Raw genomic sequence first — 18120 nt, 5'->3', positions numbered from 1 at the left:
CGATGTTTATTCGCCCAGACAAAAGACAGCTTCCGGGTCTAATTTTCAATGACCGTTCAAGTCACCCAGGAACGGTCTCAAGTCGAGCACAAGCCAGCCGCCACACAAATTCACTCGAGTCATCAAAAAAATTGTGACTGAAGTCGATTCATAACAACCCTGGTTCAACAACTGGTTCTCCCTACTCTGAAACTTGATTTGTACAAAGATCTTGGTGGCTAATCAATCCCGTGTATTTTCTTGCTATAATAAATACAACAAATAATTGAAATCTGAAGCATGACGAAAAAAGAGAAACAGAGCTGCAGGGAATACGAAACGATCAAGTCAGGTGCAGCCCAAATAGGAGCAATCAGGGTTGTAACCAAGTCGATTTTACTTCTATAGTTCTGACTCGAGTCATTTTCAATACACCACCGAGTCGAAGAGCTGAGGGTCGAGCCATAGCGTTGAGACTAGAGTCCCAAGTCATTGTGTTTCCTGTTCAGTTTCGAGTCTGCTTGATTGATACCGAATGCCTCGCATTCATATTTTAGGGTTTTTCCTCACTCTCAACAGTTTCTAGCCCCATCAGCCCCGATCAGTTTTATTGGTGTCAATGTATGGAATAAGCTGCCACCAAATCTCCCCAATTTAGACTCTTGTGCATTTAAAAAACAATGTTTTCATTCTCTTCTCTCTAACTACGGCTAAATTGTATTTGCATTGTATTTCGAATTGGTCCATGATACTGTGTCTTATTTTTCGTTCGTTAGTTAATTTTTCTATCTTGTTTATTAGTTATCAACTGTGAAAATTGCTCCTGTCCTGGGTGGCTCGGATCTGAAGACTTTGTCATATTGAGCCTCCCGTCTACCTTGCATGTCGCTTTTCACTTTTACATTTTTGTGGTGTAATGTTGATATGTAATGTATATGAATAAAGATTCTCTCTCTCTCTCTCTCCATTCATCAAGCACCAGTACTAATAGACGAAATACTAATTATGTGGTAACTTTACTATTCTGCGAAGTAACAATGAAATGCCGGTTTTGGCTATCAAGCACAAGTGGAGTCAAGCAACAATGAGTCTGGTCATTACAACCTTGGGAGCGAAGCCAAATATTTCGATCCATTCAATATAACATAACTTTAATCTGCGCAGGGGTCTTGACCGAAGTGTTGGCAACATCGTATTCGTTAGCCGGGTCAAGCAATATATCATAAACAGTCTTATAAGCATTATACACAAGATCACTAGCTCTAGTAGTGGCAACTTCCTTCAACGTCGCGCTAGCTAGATAGGAAACTTGAGGTATGATGAATTCTTCTGTGGAAGCGACGTAGGATTCAAAACGAGATAAGGCACTGAGCAGACTCTCTTTTCCGAGGCTTGGTAATTTAGATAAAGGTCCTGCGTTGGAAGCAGATTTTGACTTTTGAACTTCCGCGTATACACCAGCTATTCCACTTTGAGTCAGCACTGCCGCGGCTTGTTCGTTCACTAATGTATCCAAGTGTGCGTCGATTTGAGCGGAAAGCATTTCAATACGTTCCTCCGTGAATTCGTACAAGGCTAAGACGTATTTCATCGAGTGTAGACAGTTGATCATGAACGCGGCCATGTCGGCGGCAGGTAATTGGCTAGCCGACACCGCACACATTTGTAGCAGAGGGTCGATAAGACACGCCATAATTTGCTTAAAATCTGCTTGTCTAGCGTCAATTTCGATAACGGACGACGCGTACGAATCGAGCATGTCTTGCAGTAGTCTCATCATACGTAAAAGTGTGGATGGAGGGCCAAGATCTGCATTGGGTATTTCTACCTTGTCTAGTAGCCTGCTGGCGACAAGGTTCAGATTGTTGAAAAATAGCTTTCTGCACAAGACATGCATTTCGTTCAAAAGCTCTAGCAGTGATGTAGAGTCGAGTTTGAGAATATTACTTATCGTGCCAGTATAGAATTTGATTAAGTTTGTTAATTTAAACATGATCAAAGGTCCTGGTTCACTAACGAGGACTTGTTCTATACGGACTTTCAATGGTCGGCATACGCCTTCGAAAGTATGACCTAACGTTGATTTTTGTTCATCTTTAGTCGGTTTTGTACAATCCTGCAACAAACTTGTGAGATATTCCTTCTCAGAAGCAGATGATTGGTGAAGCCAAGCTAGCATATCTCCTACGTATCTGAGTGGGTCGTGGGATCGCATTTCAATAGGCTTTGGAGCGTTAGGTCCGCTATGTTCTTGAGAACTACTACCTCTAGTCAATGCATCTATAAATCCACGGACAACAGCGGTGCGTCTTGCACCCGCATATTCATCCAGTGTATACGTGAAAAGCACAGGTCTTTCTTGAAGGTATTTCATACCTTTTTGCAGTAATTCTGGAATATCCGCCGAGTCAGATGTGAGACTTCTGCACTGTGACTGCGTCCAACGATACAATCTTTCATACGCGGCCTCTTGATGCAGAGCCATTTGTTCCATTATCTCCAAACCTGCGGTTTGATGATTTGTTCGTAGTAGGACTTTAACGTCGGAATGAATTCTTTGAACTTTTTCTAAAATCACGAAAAAGTCGGAGTGGATGCTACCGTCACGAGTTCCTCTGAATATTTTAGTTTCTTCTGGTTTCAATTGGAACTTGTCCAAAAATGCATCCACGACCTCGGATTTCATCAATAATTTTTTTTCTTGCGCACGTAACTTGCTGGTCTTCTGCATCAGTTCCTGGGTTTGTTCTTTCGTGGATTTCAGACGCTGTGTCATGTCCTTGCAACATTCCGACATGTCTTGAACATCGACGTGTATGCTGTCTAGCTCGTGAATGACTTGTGTGAAAGAGTCCAGAAATTTTTGATTGATGGCGAGGCTTTTTCTTTCAATGTCTCCGCGAAGGTTACGGCGCGTTCTGAGGTTGTTGTCTGTGAAAAAGGTGGACACTGCCTTCAAGGCTTCGAGCATGTCCTTGTCGTTGTCTAAACGAGTCTCCAAGATTTTGCTTAGTTTCCTCGAAAGCGGATTGTTCTGCTGTTGTAGAACGCTGTGACTGTCAGTATCAGTCATCTTGCAGGTATACGTCGTCGTGAGAGATGAAAGTCCAATAACCCAAACACGGCGTGAGGTTCTACGAAAACTATGCGCGAATATCAGTCGGTTAATCCGCTCCGCTCTTCAGCATTATTTATATTATTTACTGAACATAGCTGCAAAATAAATACACCGAAGAGTGCTACGCATCGTTGCACATTACACGCAGACGGAATTATTCTCGACAGCGAAGTCAATGATATTCGCAAAATCCGCCAATAAAGAAATGATAATGGTACGTTCGTTTATTAATATTTTTATCAATTCAAAGAACCACAAATGAAATGATAGTAAAGAGTCCAAGCAATTTGGATTTGCCTAGTTTTACAATCAGACCCCCACCATGGCCCAGAAACCGGCCGTTATGACACCGATTTTAAAAATATTTATGATATTGTTCAATTCGCACTCTAATGTAAATATAACCGATCACGTCGTATTCGATATTCATAAAGCTAATGTAACCACAACCATCGTCATTTATCATATTTTTCCGATTGAAAATAGCCTATACCACAATAATTTTGATACATTGAAAAAAGAGAACGAACGTTCCTACTGTATAATCGTAGTTGTAAATTGCTATGGTGTCATCATAGTCGTTTACAGCAGCAGTACTTTTAACAACTCTGGTTTAATACATCGCATCAACTATAGAGACTGTTGCCTACATTCGACATCTTTATAGCAACCGTGATGATCGTCAGATTATATTTTATACGACACGACGCACAGTATGCGATACACAAGACGCAATGAGACGTAATGCGAACAGAAAGATGACTATAAACGACCAGTTGCGGTCTCTTAAATCTGGCATCCACCTCGGCCTGGTGCCCGATGTCACTGTTTCGATGTTGATATTTATTCGGCTTTAGTTCAGGGGTGTCAAACATACGGCCCGCGGGCCGCATCCGTCCCGGCAGACGATTTCATCCGGCCCGCGAAGCAATTCTGAGTATCTCGAAAAATTCCTCTATTTTACAGTACATTTCTAACAAATGGTGATATTTTTTCACGAAATAGGCTACTTCCGTGTCCAATGTCTATAGGCCTCATAACCACTAGACCACGGCACGTGGTCTCACTCTGGTTAACACGTACTAGAAACAAGTTGGTGAAATTGACAACCAAGTGCAAGTGCAAGTTTATTCATTAAATTTCATCACTTCAAAACATCACAAGACAGCAATACAATGAATGATAGGAAGATGCCGAAACTACTAGGAGTATATAGTCTTAAGATCAGACACCCACCTAGGCCTAGGCGATGTGGAGGCATGCACACTGAATGAAAGTAAAAGAAGGTATATAGTTGCAAGTGGCGGAAGGCGAGATCGATATATGTCAGGTCGTGGTCCTGTAAATGGCGAGGGCTGACTTGTATTCACTCAGCAGAAATTGCTTGTATTTCGACTTGAATGTGGACATGCTCGACAGATGTCGGATAGCCGGTGAGATACTGGTCCACACTTCCGGTCCGGCATATTTGATAGAGCGATGATCTTTTTTGGCAACCATATGATAGTTGGATAACGTGGACGCGCGTGTGTCGTAGGGGAGATGTGGTACCGATGGATCAAAAATTGGAAAATGATCGCTGGCCCCAAAATGTTCCGCCGGAAACAGCAGATCTTTTGCTGGCTCAGCACTCTGATACAAGCTCTACCTATCGCGCACATATACATGAATATCCGTCTTTTCAAAAAATATTTATGGATGTTCAAAATTTGTTGCTCGAACGTATCATCGGTCCTCACCCGGTGGGTCCAATGGCACACGACCCGGGGACCTATGACACATATACCCTAAAAAAGTCAGATGTGACAACTTTTCTTGCTCAGTATTATAATCTAAGCCAGTGGTTCTTAACCTGGGGGTAATTACCCCCAAAGGGGTAATTTGCCAATTTTTTTTGGGTAATTCAAATTGACGTTTTTTTATATACTTATAACGGTGCACTGAAGTATTTTCAAACGTAAATATGAATGTAGGCTATCATATGTTTTTGAGAGCTTGTATATATTTCGTTTCACTTACCACACCATCCCTGCTGTTATATCATAGTAACCATTAGTGATTATGAATAACAGGGCCGGATGTAGTTTAGTATAGTGTTAGGTAAGTCCAATTTATTTTGCAGTAATGCAGATCATATATTGTTGCGCATGCGGGCAAATTAAAAGGCAACAAGGGGCTTCTAAGTTTAACTTTGAACCTATAATGTAGTAACAATATCGTATAATTATAGTTGTTAGTATTTAAAGTGTAGTAGTCTAGTGTAGTCTGTAAAATTAATTCTGAAATCATCAAAATGTCTTTTTGGTTCGCCTTCAAAAGGAATAACCAATCTTTGCCATGATGGCATTGAAATTATGATTGAATTTCCCTCCAACTTATTGCTGTGATTACATGAGATGCTGTCTATTACCCTACCCTTCGATTCGACCAGTGGGTAACACCAAAACAGCGGCCTTCCCATTGACATATTTTTAACAGGCATTTTCGTGCACATTATGACGTCATCTTTGTGCTGTTTTACAATTAATTGATTGCAAGCTGTGATTTGTTATTTTTTGAAAAGGGGTAATTGCATCCCTTCATTTTCTTCTTGGGGGTAATGATATGAAAAAGGTTAAGAACCGCTGATCTAAGCTACAGCACGCCAAAGAAGAATGTTTGGTCACAAATGTCAAAAAATAGAACAAATAATTACTCAAATGTTGTCATAAAATCACGTTTGGATTTAGATTCGAACTTATAAATTTGAGGGTACATACATATTCCCGAAAATCGACAGTGTGACTTCCAAATATTTCGTTATAGCGATAAAACACCATATGCAATTATTACATAAATATTTTCTGTTCGTATAGGCATGTTTCATTTTGTTTCATGATTAGTATGCTTGATTATTTTGCTTGATTTGGCTATTGTATCATCGGTCCCCACCCTACGAATTTTACACATGAATCGAAAAAAATTCCACTCAAGGAAGGTACTGAAATAAATAATAGCTGCCATTAAATAGTCTGATACAAGCCCAACTTCACAATAAAAATGATTGCTGGTTTTTTCGTGTTGAAGGTTACAAAGAAAAATGTATATGTCGATCTAAATTTAGTTTACACCCCCCAAAACAAAAAACATCTCTGAGAGACCCCATAGCTCGCGCTCGTCGAATTTTTTTGTTTGCAAGGGAAGATGTAGCCAGCATGCAATTGTAGACAAGTTCACGGAGTGTAATCATGGAATTATCATAGACAATTTTCAAAGTATTTTCGGTCACAGTTATCCATCGGTACCACATCTCCCCTACTTATGCACTTTTGGTACCGAGGTGAAGAAGCCATTGAAGTTTTCGGGGGAGTGGCAGTGGAACTGATACATAAACTTTGCAATTTCTAGTTTTCGCATATCTTTTATGTTTATGACACCGAATTTTTTGAGCAGTGATTTGTTGGATACGCATCCTGGTCACCAATTTCAAGAAGGCAAGAAGTTTTGTGGAAAATGGTGCAAGAAGTATATATAGTTATTCAATGGAACTGTACAGTTGCACAAATATACAATTGAAATATTTATGGTCGCACTGCTGTGTCACTTTCGACCCAACAGATCCCAGATATAGAAGAAACGCGGCCCGTGGTTTGATCTTAATTAGGGTTACCATACGTCCTCCTTTAGGAGGATTTGTCCTCCCTTCTCAGGTTTATGAAAATGTCCTCCGAGGACACGCCTATAAATGTCCTCCTTTTTGAGAATTTGACCTCTTTTTTGCGAATTTTGGCAAAATTTGAATTTTGTTCAATTTGTCCTTTTTCATTGATAAAACCTGAGATGTGCAGACTCGAAATGAGCGGAAAATTGTGAATTTTTTTAAAGTGACGTAACTTTTGACCCCAAAGTCCAATTTTCATAAAATAAAGTTCATCCTGTTTGGAATAAGCTGATCTCTGCGTGTACCAAGTTTCAGGAGATTTGAAGAGGTAGTGATGTGAACATCGTTTGTCTGTCTATGGAATGGCGCTAACGCCACTGTTTGAACGGTTGTTGCCTGTATTCAACCAGACAATCATCGTATTTTTGCCAATTCAATCGTTCGTGAATAAAAGTGTTGCGACTTGCTACTTTAAAAACCCTATGTTCCTAGTATTATATGTATAATTGTATATGCTGCCAAGGTATTCAAGTGAAATGCAAGAGAATAATGAGGTAATATTTTGGAATCAGTTTGACTCGTCCGGCCCGCGGGCTATTTGAAGGCTTGAATCCGGCACGTGACGCAAGCTGAGTTTGACACCCCTTCTCTATAGTTCATCGGGTCTTTTCTGTTTTTTTGTCGCATTGACGCGGGTCGCCGGCGTAAGTCTCATGATAAGGCCAAAAATAAAAGACAAAAATCGGGAACAAATGTATTAGACAACTAAAAGATCGATAGCCGCCTCAAAATTGAAATTTTCGAGCTTTTGCCGAAGAAAAATCAGTGATATTATCTTCAAAATAAAGTTTTGGAAAGTACTCTCTTTTTATAGAAAGAATCGATAGCTGACAGCCGATCATCACTCCCTACGTAAATATGACTTTATCACTTTGAGCTTTGAGAAACTCCTCCCGCTGATCACAATAATTGAAACACCAATTGATCGATGAAGTTTCACAGTTTTCTTGGTCTGCGGGACAAAACCGTTTAACACATCATCTCGTGATTAGCCATTTCTCCGTGCTGTGTCCATGTCCACTGTGCAGTGTGCCCTGTGCAGCCTCATTTTACTGACCCCTGCAGCTGCTGCCCCTGGCGCAGAGCCATAGCCGCCAAGCGCTAAGTGGCTGCTACGCCACTGGATGAACTGCAGCTCTAGTATTTCCACTGCTATTTGCTACTTTTGGGTGGCCAGAGCGCAACAATTATAGGGGCACTGTACTCTAAAAATGATGTGGTCTGAAATTGAAGGGCAAAACGAAAAAAAATAATTCGGGCGCCACCATTTTCGTCAGATCGCCACCGTAGTAGTGCTGCAATTTATTGAAATTTACACAGGACCTTCATGCTCCAGCTGCCGTGGCTGCGCGTCATCGTTTCTTAACCCGTTACATAGGACGATGTCTTCACCGTCGCACTTGCTCGACGCGATTAGGCAGTCTCGCAGAGAACGAACTTTAGTTAGTTGTCAGCCGATGTTATGAAGGAAATATGTCTTACGCGCCAAGGTGGTTTAGATACGGCGTTCAATGGACGATCTTCAGTCAGGAGATTTATGTATAAATTGGGCCTAGTGTATTCTATTTCTGTAGGGCAGAAATAGATCATGTCCTATGCTTATGTATAAAACATGACCATCACCAATCAGTGTGCCCTATGAACATTCCAAAATTCATAGCGGTCATATGGGGCATTTCCACTTCATTTTGAACACTAGGGGTGATAAAGATAACTCGACCCAAAACTGTTTGTTGCTATACGCTTGACTATGGGACTGGACTAAACAAGTAAACATGGACCTTATTTCGTCTCTTGACGCACAACGCGGATGGGTGAAAGTATCCATATCAATATTTATCATCCATAGCCTTCGATCAAGACCAGATTCAGTAAATTCTGCGCTCTGAAGAGAAGATAACTTTTGGAATGCCAGAAATTCTTCAGTCGCTTGCGCAAAAACAATTCTACAGCCTCCGCGAAGCTGAACGAAGCCGCAAAATCGGTCGTTGCCCTTCCATGTTTACATTCTATAGTCGGACTAAGAATGCCCGATAAACGATATAACTTCTGGTCGAAGTTTAGCCTTGTATCCACTCCAGTAGCATGATCAATTAATTAATAACACTGAGCGGTCCGCATGTGAGTTTAGCCGTAGCCCTAGACCACACCTTACAACGGTGAGTTACTTTATTGACTGGGAATGTTAGCGGCCTCTTAGAGTGTAAAAAGAAGTCGAAACTAATAGAAAAGTGTGGACATTGCGTAAATCCTGGACGCAGAGCTCAACACCGAAGTCCAGGGCGGATGGCAATAGCGAGCTTATTGGCCAGATAAGTGGTATGAGATTGCATATCGCATTCATCACATGTCATACGTGTCGCGCATACGGACCACCGTAGTCTCACAAACGCGCTGTATTACCAGTATATCGCTGTCTTTCTAATTTAAGAAATTTCTACTCACTTACCGAAGAGCAATAAACGCCACTTTATATAGGCTTACCATATTTTGGAAATGTAAAAAGAGGACACTTTTTCAGAAATTTCTGACATGCACAACTGGAGAAGAATTCTCAAAAACCGGTAAATTTTTCCCACTTCGTGATCGGTTGACCAAAAAAATAAAAAAAGGTCATCACTTCCGCTCAGAGCTCAAAATAACGTTTTTCTCTCCACATTGCCAGGTGGATGACTACAAAAAAAAAACAAAAAAAAAAGGTCTTCTTTTCGCTCAGAGCTAAAATCACCACTTCTCCCTCCGAAATACCCGCCGGAGCTTCACTTCTGCGCTAATTTGCGGCATATCACTCGCAATTTCCTCTAAATCTGACCTAAATTTTCAAAAAAGAGGACAAAAGGGCGTCCTCCGAGGACACTTTCAAAAAAGTCAAAAAAGAGGACAAATCCTCTTAAAAGAGGACGTATGGTAAGCCTACACTTTACAGCACAATGACGCTTGAACATAAAATGTAGGCCTAGTTGATTGCATTATGTTTTACTTTCCCAAATTGGAGAATTTACACTATCCCAAAATCCACTTCTTGGTGTTACAGCTGGTGACATTACGACATTTTACCAAAGTCTCTCATATCGACCGACCGCGAAAAACAATAATATTCACAAATCTTTGGTGTATTTTAAGCATCCCCGCCCGCTTTTTTCTACTTTGCAAAATGCCTATATCATGAGGTGAGGACTGATCAAAGTGCTCTTGATATGTTGAAAGACTGCCGTACTTTGAAAATCCAGCGGTTACCGTAATCAAGGATTTTATGTCTGTGGACCAGGGAAAAGGTGCATGCATTTGTTTTTGTGCCGGACATAATTTGTTAAATTAATGAGTTATAGCCAATTAGACATCATGCAAGGGGACGCATCGTGTCGTCGTAAAACTGTCGGGTTATAATATTGCAGCTGGTGGACCTTTGACATGACACAATTGTATGTAAAAATTTTAAAATTTACTGAAGATTGATCTAATATCAGAGCATTTGAGCGGTGTAGCCAAATCCGGGTTTCTGCTATATTCGTGATAAGTGGGCTATTGTTACTGTCATTTCCAAAGTCAAATTAAATCAGCGTTAGATTGGCCTTTCTTTTGTTATTGGAGCAGATCAATAACAACTTAGGCTACCTAAATAATGATAATTGTGCTATAGTAATAGCATTGGTTTCTAACCTTTTTAACGATATGAACCCTGTGTGCTTTCAATAAGATTTCTCATACCCCCTGTCCATTCTGAACACAATTTCTGAATGCATCTCCTCTACCGCCCAATTTATAGCCATCGCAACCCAATCGCACAGTTCATGTCCAGCGCCACCTTCTTGCTTTCCAAGCGCCAGGGGACGCTGACGCCCGCACTTTGGGAATCACTAGTGACTAGTGTAAAACCTAGCCGTACGTAGCAGTGTGAGATTTACCTTGGCATGTCTGTTGACTGATCCGCACATGGTTATTGCGGTCGTAGAATTTGTTGTTTTGTGTAGACATATCTGATCCAACTATGGCTCCCTCTCAGGCCTGGTGCACAAGACCCTAGTCGAGCACCATAACACCCCTTATACCAGTGTTGGGATGACTCGAGTCATAATTTGACTCGAGTCAGACTCGAGTCACCTTTTTCGTATGAATTGACTTGACTCGAGTCACTTTGCTAAAATGACTTGACTTGACTTGGCGTATCAAAAATGTGGATTGACTCGTGACTCGGAGCAAAATTCACGAGTCAATTTCAAGTCATCAAGTAATCGGTGTCGATAAAAATCACTGTATCTGGCATATATTCGGATTGTTCGAGAAATGCTGATGTGTAGCCCGTGAGAGTGACCAATAATTCAATGATCGTGCGTTTTATTAGTCTACATTGTTCTCTCACAAATAAATTGGCCGCAAACGAAGTGTTCGAAGCTTACAGCTTACGTTGTCGTAAACTAATATAGTAAAGTAATTTAATAGCAAAATGTCTATTTCTGCTCTATGTTCTTACCTTAACCAAACCTCTTGTTTTATTGAAATTGAATTCGTATAGTTTATATAGCCTTCAATCATTGGCGCAGGCTCGAGTTGTATCATATCAATTTGTAAACTGGTAATCTATTGCATCTTATCAATTCGTTTCTCTATTCTCTATTTTGGCTGGTAACTATAAACTGAGGCTATGCAATTAATTACGTAGCTTAGCAGTTCTACGTATATGTGAGCGATACAGCGCCTTCTTGCGTGTATATTCAACTCTATATTCGTTCATCGCTTGAAAATTAATGACCATTCAATCTGTGTTACAGACAGCTAGCAAAATGCAATGACGTAATCATGACTCATACTTCGAAAAAGCAACTTGACTTGAATTGTGACTTGACTCGTGACTTGACTTGACGTGACTCGACTTGACTCGAGTCACCTCCTAAAATCGATTGACTTGACTTGACTCGAGTCACCTTCGAAAATCGATTGACTTGACTTGACTCGAGTCAAAATGTCCAATGACTCGAAATGACTCGTGACTCGAAGGTAGTGACTTGATCCCAACACTGCCTTATACATACATAGTGTAAAACCTAGTTCATAATCAAATATTCCTATTTGCAAATTCTGCAATAACGATCGGAGATGATCGATATTGAAATCATGGGATTCCGCCATGGGATGAAAACACGAGCGCTCAAAGAACACATCTGAATGTAGGTCTATGTCGCATTACGTAAAATATATTCCATCTCTGTAATGAGGTAAATCTGATCAAGGTGGAAATGACACTGTCCAGATTTAGTGACAAGCTCGCGTGACGTATCAACGAAACTCTGCGAAAGTAAGAGCTTGATACCGGTCCGAATCGCAAATCTGATATTGACGCAGAAGAATACAGCAATTATTTTGAAGAACTGAGCAAGGCTTATGTAATTCGATTTCCTATTTTAATTAGAAATTCGAGTCTGGATAAATAAATCCAGTATGTGGAATTTTCGAGCCTGGAATTATTTAGGAAGCCACGGAAGACTTTTGAGCTCAAACCGAAGTGCACTATCTCGTAACATTCGTTCTCGCTCAGAAATCAATGAGAAATATCCTCTTCGAGGTCTGGAGTCTGGTTGAATTTCCCCACTCATTTGCTTTGACAAAACTCACGGTTGAATTTTCCCACTCATTTGCCTTTACAAAACTCACAACAGAAACCGACTTTGACATAGTTTGACTTAGGGAAACTTGATATTGTTTATATGTTTATATCAAAAATGAAATCCGACGATGATTACAATACACCGGCATTATCCGTTTCATTAATTCTAGTGAATGCAGAATAACTTTTGGACCCTCTGCAACGCTGATGAACAATGTCCTCAATCGGAACGACGCCAACATCAGGACATGCTGAAAAGCAGCACTTTCACGGGAAATTTAATTCATAATTCAAATCTTTGATGCTATCTTTTTTTTAGATACTTTCATCACCTCGGTGATGGTGCTCTTAGTCTGGACGCAGACAGAGCTAGACCTATATACATATATTTCGATGCGGATAGAAGATGGGGAGGGGCGCTGGCTAAATATGTTTGGGAAACACAGTTTTACTCCACACTAGCATAAAAAATATAATGCGATTCGAGCGTATGTCATTCTACTAATACTGTTCCAGTAAGCAGCATACGAAAAGTTCACCACACTTGGAGACGTGTCATTACGCATTCTTCGTAAAAATCCATCAACTAACAATTAATCAAGTCAAATCTCATGGAGATATGATTGTGGTACGTTGTTGGCACAATCCTCACGTATCTGGCAGCAATTTCTTCAGGAAATCGAGTCACAACTTTCGTATACGCATCAAAGTTCACCGGCGTGAACACCTGTAAAATCAATGGAATAGGTCCACGGTTCTTACAGTTCTATTTGACTATATGAATATGTATAGCCTATATGCGTAATAGCTGTTAAAGTTGTCAGTGTTGACACTCTAGTAGCAGTAATAGTAGCGTCGAAAATTCCTACTCAAATACGAGTAAAAGAAATGATTTTCGCTTTTTTCATACTACTTCCAGTTAATGTAGAAAATGAAGATCTGGAAAATTAACCTACTCAAGTTGGTAATTTCAAAAAAGTAGATTTAGTCGATGCGTCGCACAACATTAGCAGTTGATGCGAGGTGGCCACTTTCACTATAACTATACGTGCAATTTTCGAACATTCTGTTATCGTGATAAGACGACTATTCGGTACAGTTTTCTTGGCCGATTTACAAATCATTGTGATTATTATTATTTATTAATAAATAATGCCATGGTGCTTATAACATCGGGGGTTTACAGATGAAAGTGATGCAAATATGCTCCAAAACTACTTTCTACTTTACGATATCTAAAGATTTGAAAGTTAGTAGATTTTCCTGAACAACTGTTTAATAGAAGCGGAAGTATACATAATTATTTCATAACTAACCGTCTCTATGTGTATTTATATGAATTGTAAATATATGTGATGGGTGATTTTAGCAGGGCTGTAACTAGGGCTGGGCACAATGATTCGAGTACTCGAATCTGAATCGAGTATTAATTTTAATGATTCGAGTCGAGTAGTAAATTACGATTTTTTCGAGTAATGAAATTATACGCTTCTCGCCACTGAAAGTTAATTTATCAACGAGAATTCTAGTTTCGATATTAATTTTAACTGTTGCAGCCTTGAAACCTTGATTGGCGGTATTGTAGCTTACGAAATATAGTACAAACCTACGAAGGTTAACTGGACGTAGCGCATTTACGAAGTCATGATAATCCCACAACGTTTTCACCAAGTGAAATGAAATCGGTATGATCGATAAAATACCAAAGTGTCTTTTACGAGATGGATAACTGGCATTATATTCTTTGTGGTAGCAAAAACGGTGCAAATTTGAACTTTGACGTAATGCATTCTGTTATGACGTCATAATGGGTGATACTCGATTACTCGACTCGACTCGAAGCATATTACGTGATTCAGAATCGAATCACTCAGGTACTCGATTTTGCCCAGCCCTAGTTGTAACCAAGTCACAAGGCTCCGAGTGACAAGTCAAACTCGCTTTTATAGTTTTGACTCGAATCAAGTCAAGTCATTTTCGATTTACCACCTAGTCAAGTCCAAGTTCAAGTCAGCTAGTAAAGGGTCGAGTTCGAGTCATGGTGTTTTGAGTCGATTCCGAGTCCAAGTCATTATGTTCACTGTTCAGTGTTCAGTTCAATCCGGTTCAACTCACATTTTTCAACTCTGCTCGAGGGATATAGAATGGCTCGCATTCATAATATAGTAATTTTCCTCAGTCTTAACAGTTTATAGCCCTATTTTCCAAGTACCAGGACTGATCAACGATGTCATAGATTTTACTCTATCAACGAATGCAGTCATCTAATGCACGAGCAATTATTGCGAAAATGGCGAACGAAACGATTGAGTTAAAATCGCCAATCAAACCACGCTCAACAACAACCAATAATGTAGTGAATTTACTATTCTTGAAAGTTACATTGAAATGTCTGTCTTGGCCGTCCTAGTATCGAGTCTTGTAACTTGGTTCGAGTCATGCACAATGACTCGAGCACAAGTTTAGTCAATACAAAAATTGACTCGAGTCGAATCGAGTCCTTGTATAAGCACTCGAAAATATGAGTCGACTCAAGTCGAGTCACCCAAAAATCAAATCCTGACTCGAGTAATTACAGCCCTGAATTAATGCTGACCTTTGATAAGCCGTTTTCTGTTAGATCGCGCCGTGATCCGAGCACCGCCCCATATTGCACCTTGAAGCCAGTGATCCATTCGCTTAATGGTGTTGAACGAACCGCTGCCTGGGTCACTACACCAGTGACGTTGCGAACATATCCGAGATCAACCTCAATCCACTGATTTGGTGGGTTATCTGTCACAATCAATCGATCATCGACCATCGTTACAGCGTTAAGTGGGACATAGTACGGCTGTGGTCGGCACACCAGAGAACCGGTCCAAAGTTGATTTCTAGGCCACCGCCACATTGATTGGATTTTCTCATAGGCGTTGATTTCAACCACACCGCTGGTTTTTCTGATTTCGTTCTGTCCATTTGTTAAAAAGAAATCTCTATACATCATCGCAGAACTCAATAAATCGGTATCGACTGTTGGGTAAACAGTGTTAAATAGTGTTTTTAAATAAAGCCATTTTAAAAACAACAAAATTGTTTTTTTTTCTTTCAAAGTATGCCATATTTGTGTGTATACTTTCGAAAAATCATGTAGTATGAGCCTAAACTCTTACCGAAAATAGAGTGCATTTTCACCCGTGTACCACCCCTGATATACGGGTGTGAATATATACCCATGACACACGGAACCAGAACATACCTCAGATTTATACCACGGTATTAATCGGGTACAACATTTTAATCCAATTGATGCACGCACGTATAGGAACGAAAGAAGGGATGTACGTATATGCACGTAGTATTTATGACCGCGATGTAATCATGGGATGCCTCACATGCAACTGTTTAGGAACCAATTGCACCAGACATACATCATGATGGGGAAACGATTTTTTGTAGTATAGAAACATCGCGGGTTTTTCTTACTTGCTCCAGCGCACCATCCACCATATCTGTCGAGTCTCGAGTTTGTGATTTCACAATATCCAGCTGCGTGATCAGATGAAGCCGTGATGTCGCTATCAGAAATTTCTCCGGATTTCATTCCCATCAAACAAAACGCCTCTGTATTCCAAAAGAATTTATTGTTTACGGCAGTGGTTCCCAACCTGGGGGTAAATTACCCCCCGGGGGTAATTTGGCATTTTTGGGGGGGTAAAAAGGGGTCGGATTTTAAGTAAAAAAATAATTGTTGTATTCATTGTTTTCTTCGTACTTTTGTGAAAAAAAATATAAAAATTCAAAGGTGACTTTCGTCAGTGGGTGTGCACAGCTTTTCCAAACTTCATAATGGCGCCGTCCTATCATAGCAATTTACAGCGTAGCTGGCATGGAGAGTTCCATCTGAATACGATCGATGTTGTGGTTTACAGCGACACCTATCGCTAGCGTAATACTTTTTAGCCGTCATTCAGATTTCAGAACAGAGATGTAAACATTAGCCGTACTAACGCTGTCTTCCGATACTTGTGGAGATCATTTCAATAGTTGCTAAATTAGGATATATAAAAGCAATGTTTTCTTCTGTGTGATGACTGCATCTATTCTGCTGAAGCAGATTCCGAGTGTACATTATTCCAACGAGTGGAACCTGCCTGATTTTTTACATTCTGTATATTTATATCCAGTTATTGCAAATACTCCAGAAAGAACATATTTACAGTGGCCATAATGTGACAACTTGATTGAACAGTGAGCAGTCCGAGCACTTATGTATGAACTACAGACTGACAATATGTGAACCAAGAATGAGTGCAAATTTTGCTGACCTAACTATAAAAGTTGAAATTCCAACTGCAACTCCATACGCTGACAGATCAGTGACATCATTTTTCCAAAAATAGTCAAGTAACTTCTTCTACGATGATATGCGGAGGCTTCTGTGTTATACCGTGTATTTATCGACGGTTGTGTAAATGCGCATTGCGCAACGACGTGAACTACCGTACTGGTATTGGGATACGCGTTACAGCACGGCTCATCTCCGCTCAGTGGCGTCACAATCATACGAAAAGTTAATCGGCGATTGTCGGCCGGCGACCCCATTGTGTGAAACAATGACGATTTAAGACTTTGAAGTCAATTTTCAGAGGGTTTCAGTTCCCGGGCCGGATTTCCACTTATGTTTTTGGAATCAGTGCGAAATTTGCTTTCGATTGATACCAGTTTCATTTACTTTTGTGCTCTGGTCCCAGCTGGAAGATTACCCAGAAACACACTAAAGCAGGTTGAAGCAGCAGCATCTGTACGCCACCACTGGAGGCAGTGCAAAACGCAACATTGCTTACGGAGTTTCCATGCCAGCTACGCTGTAAATTGCTATGGTCCTATACTTCTTGAAGTTGTTTTTTTTCCTCCGTGACTGCTCTCATAGCTCATAGGTCAGTTTATAATTGAGTTTGTTAGAGATTTTATTCTTTGTGTGATAAAAGTTCCTTATTACCACATTACTTCACCTTAGCATTTGATGCACTCTAATCATCCGCTTTTTACGCTCCTCAGAAGAACTGTCATTATGCCGGGCAAGAAGCGACATTATGCAGAGGCGTTTTTGAATCACGGCTTTGTAAACACACCACAACTGAATGGTGACGATCGACCACAGTGTGTCATTTGTCTCAAAGTTTTGACCAACGAAAGCCTAAAGCCGTCAAAACTGAACGAGCACCTCATGAAGCGTCATCCGCTACTGGCCGGAAAGAGTCGAGGATACTTTGAGGGCAAATCGAAGCAACTTCGAGGCATTCAATTTGGATCAGGTGGCATGGCTTCGGAGAAGCTAACGGCCGCTGTTGAAGTTTCGTACGAGGTGGCATACCGAATTGCAAAAAGTTCCAAGAACCACACAATCGCAGAAGACCTTATTATGCCTTGTACCAAGTTGATCGTTTCCAAAATGTGTGGGGAAGATCAGGCCAAGAAGCTGGAAGGAGTATCAGTCTCGAACACCACAATTCGAAGAAGGGTTGATGATCTTGCAGCTGACATCCTTGCCCAAGTCGTTGCCGAAGTGAAGGCAAGTCCTCACAAAATGTTTTCTCTCCAGTTCGATGAATCCACGGATGTAAGCAGCTGCGCAGTTTTACTCGGATACGTTCGATACATTCACGAGTACTCTGTCAAGGAGGAATTTTTGCTTGCCAAGAACTTGAAGACAACAACGAAAGGAGAAGATATCTTCAA

At 40.5% G+C, this 18120-nt stretch overlaps 2 protein-coding genes across 2 annotated transcripts in view; both read right to left on the bottom strand.

The window, feature by feature from the left end:
• The window catches only part of LOC145442916 (lactadherin-like), a 165478-nt gene that overhangs the window by 84729 nt on the left and 62629 nt on the right, over positions 1-18120 (bottom strand). Inside the window, exons 4-6 of the mRNA XM_080320961.1 lie at positions 15865-16002; positions 14996-15174; positions 12986-13126 (exon numbers count right to left, since the gene is read on the bottom strand). Of these exons, the coding sequence (XP_080177087.1) occupies positions 12986-13126; positions 14996-15174; positions 15865-16002 (458 nt within the window). The remainder of the gene's footprint in view (positions 1-12985; positions 13127-14995; positions 15175-15864; positions 16003-18120) is intronic.
• LOC145442806 (conserved oligomeric Golgi complex subunit 6-like) lies at positions 212-3229 on the bottom strand. The gene has a single exon (XM_080320820.1). The coding sequence runs from the start codon at positions 3050-3052 to the stop codon at positions 1115-1117; it is 1938 nt and encodes a 645-aa protein (XP_080176946.1). The 5' UTR covers positions 3053-3229; the 3' UTR covers positions 212-1114.

The sequence above is a fragment of the Botryllus schlosseri genome, chromosome 7, assembly GCF_051294905.1.
Source record: "Botryllus schlosseri isolate E-star chromosome 7, Bs_hap1, whole genome shotgun sequence".
NCBI lineage: Eukaryota > Metazoa > Chordata > Ascidiacea > Stolidobranchia > Styelidae > Botryllus > Botryllus schlosseri.
Note: the sequence above shows the minus strand (reverse complement) of the source record. Positions and strands in the feature narration are given on the sequence as shown.

Bases quoted from the DNA above. Each gene is read 5' to 3' on its own strand.
- LOC145442806 (XM_080320820.1), bottom strand. From the start codon at position 3,052: ATGACTGATACTGACAGTCACAGCGTTCTACAACAGCAGAACAATCCG.